General features: G+C 45.2%; 1 protein-coding gene across 1 annotated transcript; it reads right to left on the bottom strand.

The window, feature by feature from the left end:
• Window positions 1-2,463: 2,463 nt before the first annotated feature.
• Window positions 2,464-8,003, bottom strand: NOTO (notochord homeobox). Its single transcript, XM_066266475.1, has 3 exons — window positions 7,616-8,003; window positions 5,039-5,253; window positions 2,464-2,661 (listed from the first exon to the last, which is right to left on the bottom strand). Exons 1-3 carry the CDS (start codon window positions 8,001-8,003, stop codon window positions 2,464-2,466), a joined length of 801 nt encoding a protein of 266 aa, XP_066122572.1.
• Window positions 8,004-18,761: the final 10,758 nt, after the last annotated feature.

The following is an 18,761-nucleotide window of genomic DNA, read 5'->3' as shown; positions in this document are numbered from 1 at the left end:
TAGGGTTTACCTACTTACTCGCGAAGCCGAATTTGGGTCACTTTGGTCTATGTTTAGGTATACTGGTTTGTTGACTGGGTGGAGCTGGGCCTGCCTTTGTGCTTTTACATCTGTGCAGTTTTGCGTCTGTCTCTGTCTTCGGGGCCAGTGTGTATTGGTATCAGAGCCGGTGTGCATGTATAGTTTTGATGTGTGCATCTGTCTCAGTTCATGTTTGTGTTGCCATTTACTGGCCGGTCTTGAGTAAAGCAGTCTTTGGACGCAGCCGAGGGATAGGACAGCAGCGGGCAGCGTTACTCTTACCCTCTCTGACCCTCAATCTAAAGGAACGGACTAGCCTGACCTGTGGTGGCGCAGTGGATAAAGCGTCGACCTGGAAATGCTGAGGTCGCCAGTTCGAAACCCTGAGCTTGTCTGGTCAAGGCACATATGGGAGTTGATGCTTCCAGCTCCTCCCCACCTTCTCTCTCTGTTTCTCTCGCCTCTCTAAAATTTAAAAAAAAAAAAAAAAAAAAAAAAAATTAAAAAATAAATAAAGGAACGGACTAGTTTACGCCAAAAAGTCCGGCACAAGATTTCCCTTCTCTGTGGGCCCTCTGAGCGTGGGGCAGAGAGTCCTACGAATGTGAAGGATTCTTGGAGCCAGACCTTGGCCTCCCTCAAGCCTGCAGCCTGGTGTCCAGGAGAGGATGGCCTGCCGCCTTGGGAAGCAGGTGGTTTTCCGAGGCTGACTCTACTCCAGGGGTCCCCAAACTACGGCCCGCAGACCGCATGCGGCCCCCTGAGGCCATTTATCTGGCCCCCGCCGCACTTCCGGAAGGGGCACCTCTTTCATTGGTGGTCAGTGAGAGGAGCACATTGACCATCTCATTAGCCAAAAGCAGGCCCATAGTTCCCATTGAAATACTGGTCAGTTTGTTGATTTAAATTTACTTGTTCTTTATTTTTATTTTTATTTTTATTTTTTTGTATTTTTCTGAAGCTGGAAACGGGGAGAGACAGTCAGACAGACTCCCGCATGCGCCCAACCGGGATCCACCCGGCATGCCCACCAGGGGGCGATGCTCTGCCCACCAGGGGGCGTCACTCTGTCGCCTGGGGCAGAGGCCAAGGAGCCATCCCCAGCGCTCGGGCCATCTTTGCTCCAATGGAGCCTTGGCTGCGGGAGGGGAAGAGAGAGACAGAGAGGAAGGAGAGGGGAAGGGGTGGAGAAGCAAATGGGCGCTTCTCCTGTGTGCCCTGGCTGGAAATCGAACCTGGGACTTCTGCACGCCAGGCCGACACTCTACCACTGAGCCAACCGGTCAGGGCTTGTTCTTTATTTTAAATATTGTATTTGTTCTCATTTTGTTTTTTTACTTTAAGATATGTGCAGTGTGCATAGGGATTTGTTCATATTTTTTTTATAGTCTGGCCCTCCAACGGTCTGAGGGACAGTGAACTGGCCCCCTGTGTAAAAAGTTTTGGGACCCCTGCTCTACTCCCTACCTTTCCTGTCTCGGAATACGCAAGAGCAGTGGGGGCCTTGTCCTCTTTCACCACCAGGTGGCAGGGCAGGCCTCCTTTCACCTGCTCACCCAGCGAAATCAGCTTGGGAAGTGCTGGTGGCCGTCCTCACTGGGGAAGTTAGGCTTCTTAGAGCTAAACCAAGTAGGTTCCTGGGAAGGAAAGGGAACCATGAGTCAGAATCGTGAAGAGGGATAAATAATGCCCTGTGAAAATACAGCAGAGTTTATGATAAAATGTCAACCTTGCGAAAGGCAGAGCCAAATTTCTCTAGTCTGAATAAAGATGAGGTGGGGGGGGAGAGGGTAGCTAGAATAGCTAGAAAGAAAGATGGTGGTCAGGGTGGAGTATCTGCTTCAAGGAGGCAGCTGGGCCTGAGCTCCTTCTGAGAATGTTAACAGTTCAGACAAAACAAGAAAACTCTGGGGAACCCTGTGAGGACAAGTGGACAAAATGGACCACCCTTCTCTCCTTTTTACTGTCAACTTTACCATTTCTGTTGGGGAAGAGTCTTCTATGCCCAGACATTGATTCAAGGAGGCCCTCTCTCCTCCACAGCCAGGCCAGGAAAAGATTAATCCCTGGAGAAGCAATGGCTGAGACAGGCACCACTCTCCCAAGTGAAGGGGGCCTATAAGCCTTAATAGTTGCTGCATACTGAGTACCGGGCTTAGCATACTGTCAGTGCTTTACAGACATCATCTTAGTCCTAGGAAGTCTAAAGTATGAACACACTCATTATACAGGTGAAGAAAAAAGGCTCAGAAGTTCAGTAATGTGGCCAAGAACATAGCTGAGGGCCAAAGTCTGTGCTCCTTTCCATTGCATTATTGCAATTCCCAGGAGTCAATGCTGAAAAATTCTCAACAGTTCAGATTCCTCTGGTGCCCCTTGACACCAATGAGGTTCTTTGTTAAGATGTGGGGCAGGGAGGTCCAATAGTGTCCTCTGGAAGAGCTAGCCCAGACAGCCTGGGTTGAATCTCCATCCCAGTCCTTGGCTGTCTACCCCTGACTCAGCATCTTCTCTCTGGGTGATGGTGTCAGAGCTGCTGGAAGGCTCGTCTTGGGAAGCAGACACGGCAGATGCGGCTGATGGTTTCAGTTTTTGTTGCTTCTGATACTTGACCCTGCGATTTTGGAACCAGATCCTCACCTGTAATTGGGGACAGAGATCAGAATGTGACCAGCAGTTCCCACTGCTTCCCCCATTTCCACAGTACCCACTCTACTCTGACCAAAATTTGCTCTTTCTTCTAAGGGAAGCATTGCCTCCAAAACATCCTTCCCTGTAATTCCAGTTGCCATTCTGTCATCCATTCATCCAATAAGTTTTTATTGAGCTCCTAGCATGTACTAGGGCACTAAGCTAGGTGATGATAATACAGTGGAGAAAAACAGAGGCATGGTCCCTGCCCTCATGAAGCTTACAGTCTAGTGAAGAGAGACTAATAACAAGCATGAAAACAAACAAATATGTAAACAATTGGAGGTACACACATGCGTTTCAGCCTCCCTGAGGAGCTAGCACTTATATCAGAGGATGGGAGGCCAGCCTGGTGGGGACAGAGAAAAGCAGGCCAGGGCAGGGTATGACCCATAGGAAGGCTCTGAGGTAGGACCAAGCTTGGAGTATCTGAGGACCAGAGAGGAGGAGAGCATCACTGGCACAACTGAGAATTAGAGGGAAAGTGAAGGAAGAGAAACAGAGAGATCAGTGAGGGCCAGATTACCCAGGACCAGGAAAGTCAGGGGAAAGGAGTGTCAACTTCAAGGCCTTTTTTAAATTTTTATTTTCTTTAGTGAGAGAAAGAGAGAGAGAGAGAGAGAGAGACAGGCAGGAAGGGAGAGAGATAAGGAACATCAAGTCATAGTTGCAGCACCTTAGTCATTCACTGATTGCTTCTCATACGTGCCTTAACTGGGGGGCTCAGGCTGAGCCAGTGACCTCTTGCTCAAGCCAGTGACCTTGGGCTTCAAATCAGTGACTGTGGGATCATGCCTGTGATCCCATGCTCAAGCCAGTGACCCTGTGCTCAAGCTGGTGAACCTGTGCTCAAGCTGGATGAGCCCATGCTCAAGCAAGTGATCTCGGGGTTTCAAACCTGGGGCCTCAGAGTCCCAGGTTGATGCACTATCCACTGCACCACTACCAGTCAGGCAACTTAAAAAGGCTTTCAAGTGGCATGTGACATAGTCCTATTTATATCTTAAGTGTATGGCACATCATCTGGCTGCTTTGTGAAGATGAAAGGAGAGGCAAAGAGACAGCTGGGAGGCTCTTGCTGTTCTAAAGAGAGCTGGGGCTGAAATGGACTGGGGCAGAGGAGAGAAATGAAGCGATTCCAGCTGTGTTTGGAAGTAGAGGTGACAAGTCTTGCTGATGGATTGGAAATGGGAGAAAAGGGGAAATCTAGGTGTTCTGAGCAGCTGGATGGATGGTAGGATCATCTGTGGGGAAAGGAACAGATTTGGGGAGGAAAAAAAAAAAGTCAAGAATTGAAATTTAGAGGCCTGACCTGTGGTGGTGCAATGGATAAAGCATCAACCTGGAGGTCGCTGGTTCAAAACCCTGGGCTTGCCTGGTCAAGGCACATATGGGAGCTGATGCTTCTGGCTCCTCCCCTCTTTCTCTCCCTCCTCTCCTTTCTAAAATGAGTAAATAAAATCTAAATTAAAAAAAAAGAATTGAGGTTTAGAGGCAAGATTGACATGCCTACCCATAAGACATCCAAGTGGAAACCTCCAGAAGGTAGTGAGATGTACAAGTTTAGGAGTCATCGGCTTATCGATGGTGTTTAAAACCAGGGGAGTAAATGAGGTCAGCTGGGGAGAAAATTTTGAAGTCACAAAAGGGAGTATAGCCTATAACAACAACAGAGAAGAAGTGGGAGGGCACTGAGAGGGAAACCAAGAGAATGTGGTGTCTGGAGGCCAAGAGAAGAGTGTGTTTCAATAAGAAGTCAACTGTACCGAGTGGTGGAGTAAGATAAGACAGGAAAGCGTAATTTGACTTTGACAACACAGAGGTCATTAGAGACCTGGATAAGAAGTTTCAAAGGAATGATAGGGCAGGAATTCATATTGGAATGAATTAAGGAGTAGATGGGAAGTGAGGACATGGAGACAATGAACATAACTAGTTTTTGAGAAATTTGTCCATGAAAAGAGCAGAGAAATGGTGCAGGAGCTGGAAGGGAGTATGGGGGAAGGGTCAAGGGCATGTTTATTATTTTTAATATTTAACTCTTTGACTAGCTACTTAATTTTCCTGTCAGCCCCTTATTTAGCATGGAAATATAAAGTTCTAGATTAATATCTAGATTAATATCATGTGTTGTTTCCATAATGTAATTTCAAATGGGGCCATTTTTCTCATCACACAGAGAGTATGCCAATAATTAGGCCTGTCTCCGCCAACTGCCTGGCACAGAGGAAGGAAGCCCATGTCTTCCAGCCACCACACAGGGCCTTCCGGAGAACAGTGTCTGTCCTAGCTGCAGCCTAGGCCACACAGGAGTCCCGGCTCCTACCTGGTTCTCTGTAAGGTTGAGCTGGGCTGCTAGCTGGGATCTGCTCTTTCCTACTAGGTTGTGCTGTTTTGCAAACACTTTCTCCAACTCTTCCAGCTGCTCCAACTTAAACATAGTTCGAATCCTCTTCTGTGGTCTCTCAGTGTCCTGAAAGTCTTCTGCTGGGGCACAGTCTGGGGGACTCCAGAGGCCTGGGCAGTGAGCCAGCTCCAAACCTAAAGAGTAACCAGCAGGAGAGGAGGTTAGCCAGCACCCACCAACCTATCCATCTCGGAGGGGTGAAAGCAAGCTCACAGCCCCAGTGCTCCATCTTGCCTTTGGCCAGGTAACACAGTAAGAGACATAATGGGAAGAAACTGTCCAGAACTAATAGAGAACAAGTGAGATAGAGGGACAATGTTGTGACTTCTTCTGCCTCTACTATTCTCCAGCTGAGTGGTTTAACCTCTGGCCCTAAGAGGCATTGCCAAACCTCCGTCTCTCCTTGGCTACCTCAGCAAACCCTACAGGATGGGCAGAGAAGGGACCCTCAAGGGTTCCCCCTCTTCATTCATTAAACCAATACTTTCTGAATGTCTACTATGTGTCAGGCATGGTTCCAGGACAAAATAGAAAATCCCTGTATAAAAGTAGAAAGTATTGAGTATGTCAGACAATGACTAGTGGTAACACAAAGACTTAAGCAGGGAAGGAAAAGTTGAATGTGTGTGTGTATGCTGTGGGGGATAGTTTGCAACCTTAGAAAGGTGAGCTACCTCACTGTGGTCACGTTTGAACGGAGCCACTATGTACAGCTTGTGCCCTGTGCATGAGTACTCAGCTGAGAGCGTAAGTGGAGCCTGAAATTCTGCCTACTCTCCACAGGCCAATTGTTGCCCCCTGACAAAGTGCTGTGTCTGCCTGAAGGAAGAAGTGACTTTTTCTAATACACACAAAGGTGCTATTTAGCTCGCTGAGGTTAAAGATTCGTCTACCAAGGCACAGTACCTGAGTTATAACTAAAAAAGAATGAAAAAGTGAGCCATTGGGTGATCTGGAAGGGAAGTGTTTCAGATAGAGGAACCGAAGTTAGTGCTAAGCCACTCAGTTCCCATTAGCTTTGGGGAGGCTCCCAGGCTGCTCCAGTGAAGGCGGAGTGAGGCCAGGACCGTGGCTGCCCAGGACACCAACCACTGGGCCCACCAGGCTTACCATAAGCATCAGCATAATAGCAAGAGGCCTGATTAAATAAATTGTAGTACATCCTTACAGTGGACCACTTTGAGGTGTAAAGAAGGTCTGTATGGATTGTTATGGACAAATCTCCAAGCTATATGGTCAACTGAAAAAAGTAAGGTGCAGAAGAGAGTGTCTGGTGTGGGGGGAAAGTATGTGTGTTTATAGTCAGGTATTAAATATGCATAAAATACTGCTGGAAAAATAAAGAAACTGGTGTCATTGGTTGCTTGTGGGTGGGGGAAACTAGGTGACTGGAGGTCAGCCACCTAGTGATAGAAGAAATTTCTCCATCTAAATAAATATTTTGACATTTGAACTGTGTGACTATAATACCTATGCAAAAACTACCAGTAACTTGAAAATGAGACCACTTTAATATTAAGTAGTAACTGCAATTCAGACCTCAGGCATGTGGGGAGGTTAGAAAAATGTGACTTGGGGTGATGGACATCGCTCCCAGCTGCAGTGGCATGGATTTGGATGGGGTTGGGAACCTAGGGTTTCTCTCCAACTGAAAGGGGTTGAGGAAAGAGAAGGTGGGAGAACCGCAGGGAGTAGAAATAGGTAGGACTGTGTTACAACAATCTTAAGGGGGTTGATAAGGCTTGCACTGACTTTGCTGGTTTTCTTCATAGAGACATGGGGAAGCATGAACTAGAGAGCCACAAAAGGTTTTTCTCTTACTGGTGGACGTTAATGCTAGAGGAGAGTTGCCACAACAGTGAAATTCTCATAGGGATATAAGTGTCTGCACTATAAGCAAGCAGGCTCAGAGTGGTTCAGTGTGGAGATAAGCTCAGACAGACGTGAACAGCGAGGCTGCCTTGGGTTCCGGGGATTGGCCAGCTCCTAGCAGCTCCCCGCTGAACAGCACCGCCTGTAGCATCTGCTTCACCTGGCTAAGAAGGGCTATGAGTTCACTATGAGAGCTACTTTGGAGAATAGTCTGTGCCTCCAAGCGCTCTCCAAAGGGGATGTGGGAGGGAGCAAAGGACTCTATAAATCCCTCATTAAGGACAAAGTCCTGGGCGGAGTCCCCTGCAGTTCCAACCTTGGCCTAGGTAGCCTTCAGAGCCTTGCGCTGGCCCACTGGCCTGTCTCTGGATCTGCACCCGCCCTCACACACACCTTCTCCCCGCCTCAGCAGCCTGCGGGGAAGTCTGGCGCCAGCGGCTGTTCTCAGAGAGTTTCCTCGGGCCTTAGTTTCAACTGCAAGGTCAAGTGTCATAGGGCCCCTTCCCACTCCAGCCGTGTGCGGTTCTCAAATTCAGGGACTTCTATTCTCTGCATACTGTCGTGGCCTCCACTCTTCAGCTACCCCGCCGCTTCCCTGGACGTGGGCACCGGGGCACTTCATACCTGTGACGCCGAGGCCCTGGCGGCCGCAGAGGTGAGCCACGCGCAGCCCCAGCATAGGGGACTCGGGGAACGGCTGGTAGAGCCCCACGCTCAGGTAGGCGGGCAGCAATGTAGCCGGGCACGCCCAAGGTAGAACCGAGGCCGGAGACCAGGAGGGAGCGGTCCAGATGCCCGAGGCGGCGCAGTCAGAGACGGGCAGCAGGGAGGCGGCAGGCGCTCGGGGCTCGGGCCTTGCCAGGATGGCCTCGACGGAGAACGAGGACTCGAGGTGCCTGGGAGCGCAGGACCTGCTCGGGTCCGCGAAGCTGCGCTGAAGCGCGGGGGGCTCGGGCGCTGGAGAGCAGCCTGAGCGCGGGGACCGCACCTGGTCGCTCTCGGGCCTGGGCATGGCGCAGTCCTGGCCGGGCCCGCGCGCGGAGGCAGCGCGAGGGGCGAGAGAACACCCTACGATAGGGAGACCTACTGGCCAGGGCCAGTCCCAGCCGTCGGCGAAGGCTCTTAAATTTGGCGGGGCGGGGCGGGACAGGGCGGAGCGGGCGACCTTTTCTTCTTGCGGCCCGGGCGGGGCTTCCACCCTCCAAAGCTTGTGCGCTGCGCTCAGGACGCCCGAGTGCCTGGCGACAGGAGGGGCGCAGAGCGCCAATGAGCAGACTCCCTCCGCTCTTCCTCATTTACGAATGCCCCGTCTGGTGTCGTCGGGAGGGACTCTTGTAGCTCGCCGGTAATGGTGGGCGAGGCCAGCCCGCCACCGAGGCTCCGTCAGGCCTATGCTTATCCGCGCCGTCTTTGGAGCAGAAGCCCGAGCCAGATTCACCTGTGACTACGCAGACCTTTACATTTGCTTAAGTTAAATTTAAATATCTTGTTTATAATCACAGTGAAAAGTAAATTTCTCTCTTGGTCTACCCAGCCACTTTCCATATCGGCCAACACTTTTTTTTTACCACTTCTTTAGGACCTTTCCAGGAACTTTCTGTACCCACATTAACTGGGCTCCACTGGAAAAGTCTTTCTTATATCCGAAGAGGTGGAAGGACTGTAACGGTTCCAGATTTGCACATACTAACTTGTTGTCAATGCATGGGAGTTGATGGCCTACAAAATTCCTTGCATTAGATGATGGGCAGGCATTCTATCCCTGTTTAAAGATGGATAACCAGTTCTTACTAGCTGTTGCTCTTGGTCATATTATACGTTATTGTTTTTATTTCCTCACCTGAAAAATGGTGATAGTAGTACAGTAGCTACTTCATGGAGTTGTTGTGCAGATTAAGTAACACATGTAAGCGTTCAAAATTGATCTGTGCATGGTGAGCACTATGCTATCATTGTGGGGCTGGGGGGGAGGCCTGATTGCCAGGCTACCCATGGCATTCTGCCCCCCCCCCCCCATATCAATTCCTAGTATTGAAACTAGTCAGTCAGGTGCAGGGCAGTTCCTTGTCATTGGCGATAGGAATCAACTCGGATACAAACATTCCCCTGCAGCCTTGACAAGTGTCTGCCAGAGGGACCTGGCTAGGTGGGCAGCTGCCTGCCCCTCCCCCTTTCCCATTTCAACAAATACTGGCTCCGCCTTCTGAGCAGCGCCCACCCCCCACTTCCCCCGCAACCTGGAGCATAAGGCTGTGGGTGAAACATGGGCAAGTGACCCAACTGGTCCTACCTAGGTCTAGGCTTACTGTGGTCAGTCAGGAGCTGCTAGAGATAAGGGGAAGGGGCGTGGGTGGGATGCAAACTCTCAGGAAGGGTTCTCACCTAAGGTCAGAACCAGTGTGTGTTGGGAGATTTGGGGTAAAGATTCTAGACCTTCCCCCACCCCAACCCATTTCTCAACATGTTTCTTTTTTTTACAGAGACAGAGAGAGTGTCAGACAGGAACAGACAGGACCGGAGAGATGAGAAGCATCAATCATTAGTTTTTCCTTGCGCATTGCGACACCTTAGTTGTTCATTGATTGCTTTCTCATATGTGCCTTGACCACGGGCTTTCAACAGACCAAGTAACCCCTTACTTGAGACAGCGACCTTGGGTCCGAGCTGGTGAGCTTTTTTTTTTTTTAATTTTTCTTATTTTTTAAAGAGTACTTTATTTTTTTTATTTTTTATTTTTTTTACAGGGACAGAGAGAGAGTCAGAGGGACAGACAGATAGGAATGAAGAGAGATGAGAAGCATCAATCATCAGTTTTTTTTCGTTGCGACATGTTAGTTGTTCATTGATTGCCCTCTCATATGTGCCTTGACCATAGGGCCTTCAGCCGACCGAGCAACCCCTTGCTCGAGCCAGCGACCTTGGGTCCAAGCTGGTGACCTTGTTTTGTTCAAACCAGATGAGCCCACGCTCAAGCTGGCAACCTTGGGGTCTCGAACCTGGGTCCTCTGCATCCCAGTCCGACGCTCTATCCACTGCACCACCGCCTGGTCAGGCAGTACTTTATTTTTTAATTTTTATTTTTTTACAGAGACAGAGCAAGAGTCAGAGAGAGGGATAGATAGGGACAGACAGACAGGAACACAGAGAGATGAGAAGCATCAATCATCAGTTTTTTGTTGTGGCACTTTAGTTGTTCATTGATTGCTTTTTCATATGTGCCTTGACCGTGGGGCTACATCAGACTGAGTAACCCCTTGCTCAAGCCAGCAACCTTGGGTCCAAGCTGGTGAGCTTTGCTCAAACCAGATGAGCCCGTGTTCAAGCTGGTGACCTCGAGGTCTTGAACCTGGGTCCTCTGCATCCCAGTCTGATGCTCTATCCACTGAGCCACCACCTAGTCAAGTTCAACATGTTTCTTTTTGAGGAGCTTTTCCACTGGGAGGGAGGGGCTGTGCGACCCCAAGACCCACCCAGATAGCAGTGCCAGGGCACCAATGCACGTTTTGTGAAAAGGGGGACAAGACCCACAAAGACAGCAGTTCATGCTGTTGGGAAACATTGGAGCACGGTGACAGAAAATGTGGATTTGGGAGTTGGACAAACCTGCCTGCACATCCCAGCTCTATTACTGAACAATTCAGTGACTCTGGAAAAGTGGCTTATTCACTGTAAGCCTCAATTTCTTGTAAAAGGGAGTGATCTCTTAGGTAAGAAAATAATACTTACCTGATGGGATTGTTGCAAGAATTAAATGAGATTGTGTCTTTAGCTAAGTGGTAACTATTATGGGGAGGAAAGAGTCATTTACAATGGTAGATGAGCTGGACTGTTTCTTAATAGGGTGCAGTGAGAAATAGGATGGGGCCAGATTTATAAAGTACCTGTATCTGGTCTGAGACTCTTGATGGGTTAATCAGTCAGCAGCAAGACAAAACTGATATAGTGGAAGGCTTATGAACATTTTCTTATGTCTTTTGGTGCTGATTTTTAGGTAAAATGTATGGTCAGTGAATCTCTAGTTTTTGGACTTTTAGTACATAATTAATGATATTTCAGTACATAATTATCTATTTTCTGTTATTTCACTGATTTTTCCTCAGACTGTAAGTTCCTGAGGATAGACATTTTTTTTTCTTACTTCTTTTATTTCTCTGCCAAATAGTCCAAATTGTCAAATGTGGGAACCGAGGGTGTCTACCAGGGAACTGTCCGAACCCCACAGGAGGACCAGGAGCCCTGGAAGTCTCAGGTGGCGCACCTCTCCTCGGCTCTCAAGCGGGCCCTGGGCAGCTCCCCGTAGAGTCCGTCCAATTCAGGGGCCTCTACTCGGTGACGCGAAACACTGTAGGTCTCACGTCGGGTGCCAAGTGTTGTAAAGTAACTAAATCCATCAATCCGCGGGTATTCATAGAGGCACGTGGGCCAAATAAGTTTTTGAAATTTTTTTTTTTTTTTTTTTTTTTTTTTACAGAGACAGAGAGTCAGAGAGAGGGATAGACAGGAATAGAGAGATGAGAAGCATCAACCATTAGTTTTCTGTTGCGCATTGCGACACCTTAGTTGTTCATTGATTACTTTCTCATATGTGCCTTGACAGCGGGCCTTCAGCAGACCGAGTAACCCCTTGCTTGAGCCAGCGACCTTGGGTCCAAGCTGGTGAGCTTTGCTCAAACCAGATGAGCCCGCACTCAAGCTGGCGACCTTGGGGTCTCGAACCTAGATCCTCGGCATACCAGTCCAACGCTTTATCCACTGCGCCACCACCTGGTCAGGCTGAAAAGTTTTATTAAAGGAGGAAATTTATTAAATATGCCAGCCGCATATGGCTGACACAGGGCAACAGAGCCAAATTGTGCAGACCGACATTTTTTTTTCTTATTTGTTCCTATGCTTACATGTGAGCAAGCCTACACACACACACACACACACACACACACATTTTTAAAAACCTAAATGTTACCACACTCTGCACTGTATTCCTTACTTTGTTATTTATTTACTTATTTTAGATTTTTAATTCATTTTAGAGAGGAGAGAGAGAGAGAGAGAGAAGCAGGAAGCATTACCTTCCATATGTGCCTTGACCAGGCAAGCCCAGGGTTTTTTTTTTGTTTGTTTTGTTTTTAATATTTTATTTATTGATTTTTTTAGAGAGAGAGGAGTGAGAGAGAGAGACAGAGAGAGAGAGAGAAGGGGGAGGAGCAGGAAGCATCAACTCCCATATGTGCCTTGACCAGGCAAGCCCAAGGTTTTGAACCGGCAACCTCAGTGTTCCAGGTCAACGCTTTATCCCACTGCGCCACCACAGGTCAGGCCAAGCCCAGGGTTTTGAACCAGCCTCAATGATCCAGGTCAATGCTTTATCCACTGCACCACCACAGGTCAGGCTGAGGATAGACATTAATATCTCAAATCTTTATTATATGCGGCTTAAGTGTCTGTTTGTTGCCGATAGCTTATTGGTTGCTTGCATAACTGTACTAGCCAATGGGGTGAAGTTGCCACGGCATTCAAATAGTCCCGCCTTCTGGCATGCCACCTCACAAATTGAGGTTAAAGATTGGAGCAATTATTATGCTGTTAAGAAATCTTAACACCAGAAGGGGTCTTTGCAATGGTACAAGACTAGAGGTTCTCCAATTGAAAAATAATGTCATAATAGCTAAATCTTTGACTGGCTCCTCTAAAGGTGAAATACATGTCATTCCAAGAATTGATTTGGCTCCATCTCAAACAGGGTTGCCATTTCAATTGAGACATAGACAATTTCCTGTAAAACTTGCCTTTGCTATGACCATCAATAAGTCTCAGGGCCAAACGCTTAAGCATGTTGGCATTTATTTACCTGAGCCTGCATTTGGACACGGTCAACTTTATGTTGCCTGTTCAAGAGTTCGTGAAAGGGCCCTGGCCGGTTGGCTCAGTGGTAGAGCGTCGGTCTGGCGTGCGGAAGTCCCGGGTTCGATTCCTGGCCAGGGCACACAGGAGAAGCACCCATCTGCTTCTCCACCCCTCCCCCTCTCCTTCCTCTCTGTCTCTCTCTTCCCCTCCCGCAGCCGAGGCTCCATTGGAGCAAAGATGGCCCAGGCGCTGGAGATGGCTCCTTGGCCTCTGCCCCAGGCTCTAGAGTGGCTCTGGTCGCGACAGAGCGACACCTCGGATGGGCTGAGCATCACCCCCTGGTGGGCATGCCAGATGGATCCCGGTTGGGCGCATGCGGGAGTCTGTCTGACTGCCTCCCCGTTTCCAGCTTCAGAAAAAAATAAATAAATAAAATAAAATAAATAAATAAAATAAAATAAAAAGAGTTCGTGAAAGAACGGATGTAAAATTAAAAATAATTGATGGTCCTCTGCAAGGCGAGCTTAAAAATGATGGAAAGATCTACACAAGAAATGTTGTGTAAAGAGATCTTTGCCATGTGAATTAACATTTTATTATTTAAATCACCTTTATTTATTGAGCTAGTGGTGGCTCTTAAGAAATGTACCACCAGTGGTTTCCTTCATTGCACTCTACTTTAAGCAATTAAGCAAGTAGAAGGGGGAAACCCCATGGGGCAGTAAGCAAAGGGGCGTCCTCACCGCCTGCCCTGGGTAATTCAGTTTGAATTAGCAGACACCTTTGCACAAATCATTTTAATTATAATTTATAATATCTAGAACAGCGGTCATTTCGTATGACCACTGGGCTTTCTAGTTTACATATAAGTAAACAGTAACTAGACCAAGAGAAGTTAATAGACCACATAAGTTGAAATCCCTTAGCTATATGACTTTTAGCAAAATGTAGTGGGGTTTTTTGTTTGTTTTTTAGTGAGAGAGACAGAGAGATGGACAGATAGGGACAGACAGACAGTAAGGGAGAGATGTGAGAAGCGTCAATTCTTTGTAGCACTTTAGTTGTTCAATGATTGCTTTCTCATATGTGCCTTGATTGGGGGACTCCAGCCGAGCCAGTGACCCCTTGCTCAAGCCAGCGACCTTTGGGCTTAAGCCAGCGACCACAGAGTTATGTCCATGATCCCATGTTCAAGCCAGAAGCCCCTTGCTCAAGCTGGTGAGCCAACGCTCAAGCCGGAGGAGCTCACGGTCAAGCACGCGAACTCATAGTCTCAAACCTGGGATCTGTGTCCCAGGCCAGTGCTCTATTCATTGCACCTCCACTGATCAGGCTGTTTTAATTTTTTATGAAAAAAATACTAATTTTCATAAAGTTTAATGATTTGCTCTTGTGTCCTTGAAAAGAAACTTTTGTCTACTCCAAGTCATGAAGATAGTCTGCTGTTATTTTTTAATACTTAATTATTTAACCTGTTACAATTAGCTCTAAAATCAATCTTTGAGTAGGTTTTAAGAAAAAGATTTAAAAGATGAATTAAAATCTGAAGCTATAAAGGAAATATTAATGGATTGAAATACAAAATTTAAAATACAAAATTTGAAATTGAAATACAAAAGTTTTAAATGAATTTAAAATATAAAAGTTAATTGTATCAATAGGTTAACTACTTTTTTGTTTTCTACATGCTTTAAGAGACTAATATATTTAAACCAAAACAATACTTATCAGTGTAAAAGCTAATATTAATATAACTTTGGTTTTTAACTCCAAATCCATTTTCTACATAATTTAAGAAACTAATGCATTTGTCTTGGGGCATACAGTGTATAAAGATGTATTTTTTTTTTTTTTTTTTTGCATCAACAACCAAAAGAAGTGGGGATGGAGCTGTAAAGGCACAGAGTTTTGTATATCATTGAAGTTAAGTTGGTATAAATTCAAATTAGGATGTTATAACATTGGGATCCTAAATGTAATTCCTATGGTATTTATATACAAGAAAATAACTATGTAATATACACAAAAGGAATTTAAACATTTCACTATAAAAAAATCAACTAAACAGAAGACAGTAATGTAGGAAATGAAGGACATAGAAAACAGAATGATGACAGAATAAGTCCCTTTTTATCAATAATTACTTTAAATGAAAATGGATAAACTCTCCAAAAGACAGGAATGGACAGAATGGATAAAAAATAAGATTCAACTATATGCTGCCTTCAAGAGAATCGTTTGAGATCTAAAAACAAAAGCAAATTGAAAGTGAAAAGATGGGAAAAGATATTCCATGAAAATGCCAACTAAAAGAGAGCAGGAGTGTCTATACTAATATCCAGACAAAGTAGATTTCACATGACATAAAAGACAGAGACTTTTAGCCTGTGTTTAAGTGAGATGATTGTTTATATTCTAGAGTGAGGGTAGACCAGGATAGGTTTTCCTAGTTATATGGTTCTTCAGATTGCTTTTAAGATGTTTTTGTGAGGGGCTAAAAAAATATGGGACTATTGTTTCCACAATCTCTGCCTGAAGAATCTACTAGATAGAGAACTTCAGGCAACCCAAATGATGGGAAAGAAAGCAGCATAAATTATAATGGCAATGATCTGGCTCCTAACATCACAAACAGAAAGACAACCAGAAATTATATGTCCGCTCATGGAAGTATATACAACTTTACCTATAAAGTTTGTTGTAAGGGGGAAAAAATCAAACACAAATATGATCAAATCTTTAGATCTAACTGCATATTCATAGGAAATATACTGGTCAGAGCAACATCATAACACCATAGAGATGTAGTCAGCAAAATCCAGGCTATGGGACACTCTATAGGACATACTAGTCATCTTCATCAACAAATAAATTATAAGGGGAAAATAAAAAGACAGAAAGAGAACCTATGGGTTATGAGTCATAAGAGACATACGAACCAATTGCAATGATTGAAACTTATTAGGAGCCAAAGGAACTGTAAAAGTACTTATGAAGTAACTGAGGAAATTTGAGAACTGGATATTGGATGACATGAAAGATTACTGATGGATTTTTTAGAGGTATGGTAATGGTATTTTTAAAGTATAATGAGTCTTTATATTTTAGAAAAACCTAGTGACTATACATAAAAATAAATGGTGTCCAAATTTGATTTAAAAAAATCTCGGGTTGGCGACTGGCCAAAATGAGATTGGCCAAATTGTTGAAGTTGGCTGTTAAGTGCATGGGGCTCCTTCCTTCCTTCCTTCCTTCCTTCCTTCCTTCCTTCCTTCCTTCCTTCCTTCCTTCCTTCCTTCCTTCCTTTTTTAAAGTGAGAGAAAGAGAGAGAGAGAGAGGGCGGAGACAAACAGGGACACATAGACAGGAAGGGAGAGAGATGAAATACATCAACTCATAGTTGCAGCATCTTAATTGTTCATTGATTGCTTTCTCATGTGTGCCTCAACTGGGGGACTCCAGCCAAGCCAGTAACCCCTTGCTCAAGCCAGAGACCTTGGGCTCAAGCCAGTGACCTTGGCTTCAAGTCAGCGACCTTTGGACTTAAGCCAGCAACCATGGGGTCATGTCTATGATCCCACACTCAAGCCAGCAACCCCGCTCTCAAGCTGGTGAGCCAGTGCTCAAGCCATCAACCTCAGGGTTTTGAACCTGGGTCCTCAGAGTACCAGGTTGACACTATTTACTGTGCCACTGCCTGGTCAGGATTTTTTTTTTTTAAGGGAGAGGAGGTGAGATAGAGAGACTCCCGCACACACCCCAACCAGGATCCACCTGACAACCCTGTCTGGAGCTGATGCTCAAATCAACTGTGCTAGCCTCAGTGCCCAGGGCTGATGTTTGACCTGAGCCACTGGCTGAGAGAGGGGAAGAGAGAGATAGGGGGAGAGGGAGAGAGAGAGAACCAGATGGTCACTTCTTATGTGTGCCCTGACCAGGGATGAACCTGGGACGTCTGCATGGCAGGCCTTTGCTCTGTTACTGAGCAAACCAGCCAGGGCAAGGAGTTTCATTATAGTATTCTTTCTGATTTTGTTTATATTTAAAACTTTCTAAAACAAAAAGTAACAATTAAAATAAAGATTGACAATAAAGGAACTGTGTTCAACTTAAGTAGGAAAAAAAGCAACAGAAAAAAGTTAAAGAAAACAGAAGAAAGATCGCTGTCAGGGCTCGTATAAGAACCAACCAATGAATGCTGAAATAAGTGGAAAAGCAAATCAAAGTGTCCTCTCTCTGGGTCTCTCTCTCTCTCTCTCAAATTGATAAATGAAAAAAAAAAAGGTATTAATACCTTTAATCAAATGTGGCCGTTTATATAAAAATAGTAATATGATCATGAAACCATGGCAACACAATAAATTAAAAATTAAAACAAAAAAATAATAATATGATCAGGTCATGATCAGGTTTGTCCCAAGAAAATAAGAAAGTTCAACATCATAAAATCTATTAAGGAGTATATCATATTAACTGATTAAAGAAAAATGTAATAGTTTTAACAGATGCAGAATAAAACATTTGATAAAGTTCTAAAATCACTTTAAAAATGAAAACTTTTAGCAAACTTCAGGGTAAAACGTAGTCATCAAAGTAGTACTCTATATAAACAGATTGAAGAAAAAAATATAGCCTGACCTGTGGTGGTGCAGTGGGTATATTGTTGACCTGGAGCACTGAGGTCACCTGTTCAAAACTCTGGGCTTGCCTGGTCATGGCACATATGGGAATTGATGCTTCCTGCTCCCCCCTCCTCTCTAAAATGAATGAATAAAGTTTTATATAAAAAAGACAAATATATAATGATCTTAGTAGATACAGAAAAATTATAAAATTCAACATTTATTTTAAAAGTATACCTTTTACCACACTAAAAGATAAAGGATAGTGATCAAAGACCTACAGCAAGATTCATATTAAAACGTGAGACTTCAAAGCAGTTCCAATTAAAATCAGAAATAAGATATGTATATTGTAATGTCCTTCCACTGTTGAAGGACATAAAATAAGATCTGAATAAATGAATGGGAAGAATCCAAGTCAAAAGATGACCAAAAAAACCCCAAAACACCCAAAACAAACAAAAAACAATGGAGATAGACCCAGTGGAACAGAACGCAGACCTCAGAAACAGACCCAGGTACATATAGAAACCTGATATGTGACTGCAGAATGCCATGACAGTAGATAAGGCATTCTATAACTTGATGGATGGTGATGTTGGAAGAAGCATTGTGGACAGGGAAAGCAAATCCATGTCATAGTAACTGGATATTCCAGTGAGAACAAACCACTTCCTTCCTATGTAACCAACTTGACGCCAATTAGCTGATTGATTTTCAGATTGGGGGCTCAGTGTCAGTCTCTGCTATTGGCAGGTTGGGCACTCAGCAATGGCTATAGCCAGATTGCTCTTGGTGAGTGGGAATCTGTTACTAAGCATATGTAGAGCCCCCATTCCTTCTACCATGGCCACATTTTTATGAGCCTATTACAGTAGCCATACCTATTTGTCTTTGGTGATTAAGTACCATTACTTGGTCCCTACTGACCTGGGATCCTATCATCCCCATTGAATTTAGGGAGCCAGGTTCAATGGCATAAAATCCTGCTATTAGTTCTGGCTTACAGAGAATAGCCACAATAGAGCTCTTCAAGGATATCAGGCCTTTCCTCATTAATGTATTTCTCACAGGCTTGGTAAAAGAAGTGTCTTCTGGACCTTCCTGGGCACATACTTAGGGAACAGGTAAACAGGTCTTATACAATAAATCTAGCATTTCAATCTTCCTTAGCCTTTGGATGTGTTCTTCTATAGTATACAAACAAGTTTGATTATTTCAGCTTCCAGATTGCAATCAACCAACTGAGCAAACTGTTAGAACCACTCAAGCTAACACATTGAATCAGGAATCTCTGCTTAGTCCCT

Source organism: Saccopteryx bilineata, chromosome 3 (genome assembly GCF_036850765.1).
Source record: "Saccopteryx bilineata isolate mSacBil1 chromosome 3, mSacBil1_pri_phased_curated, whole genome shotgun sequence".
NCBI lineage: Eukaryota > Metazoa > Chordata > Mammalia > Chiroptera > Emballonuridae > Saccopteryx > Saccopteryx bilineata.
This window is presented reverse-complemented; position numbering and strand designations above follow the sequence as displayed.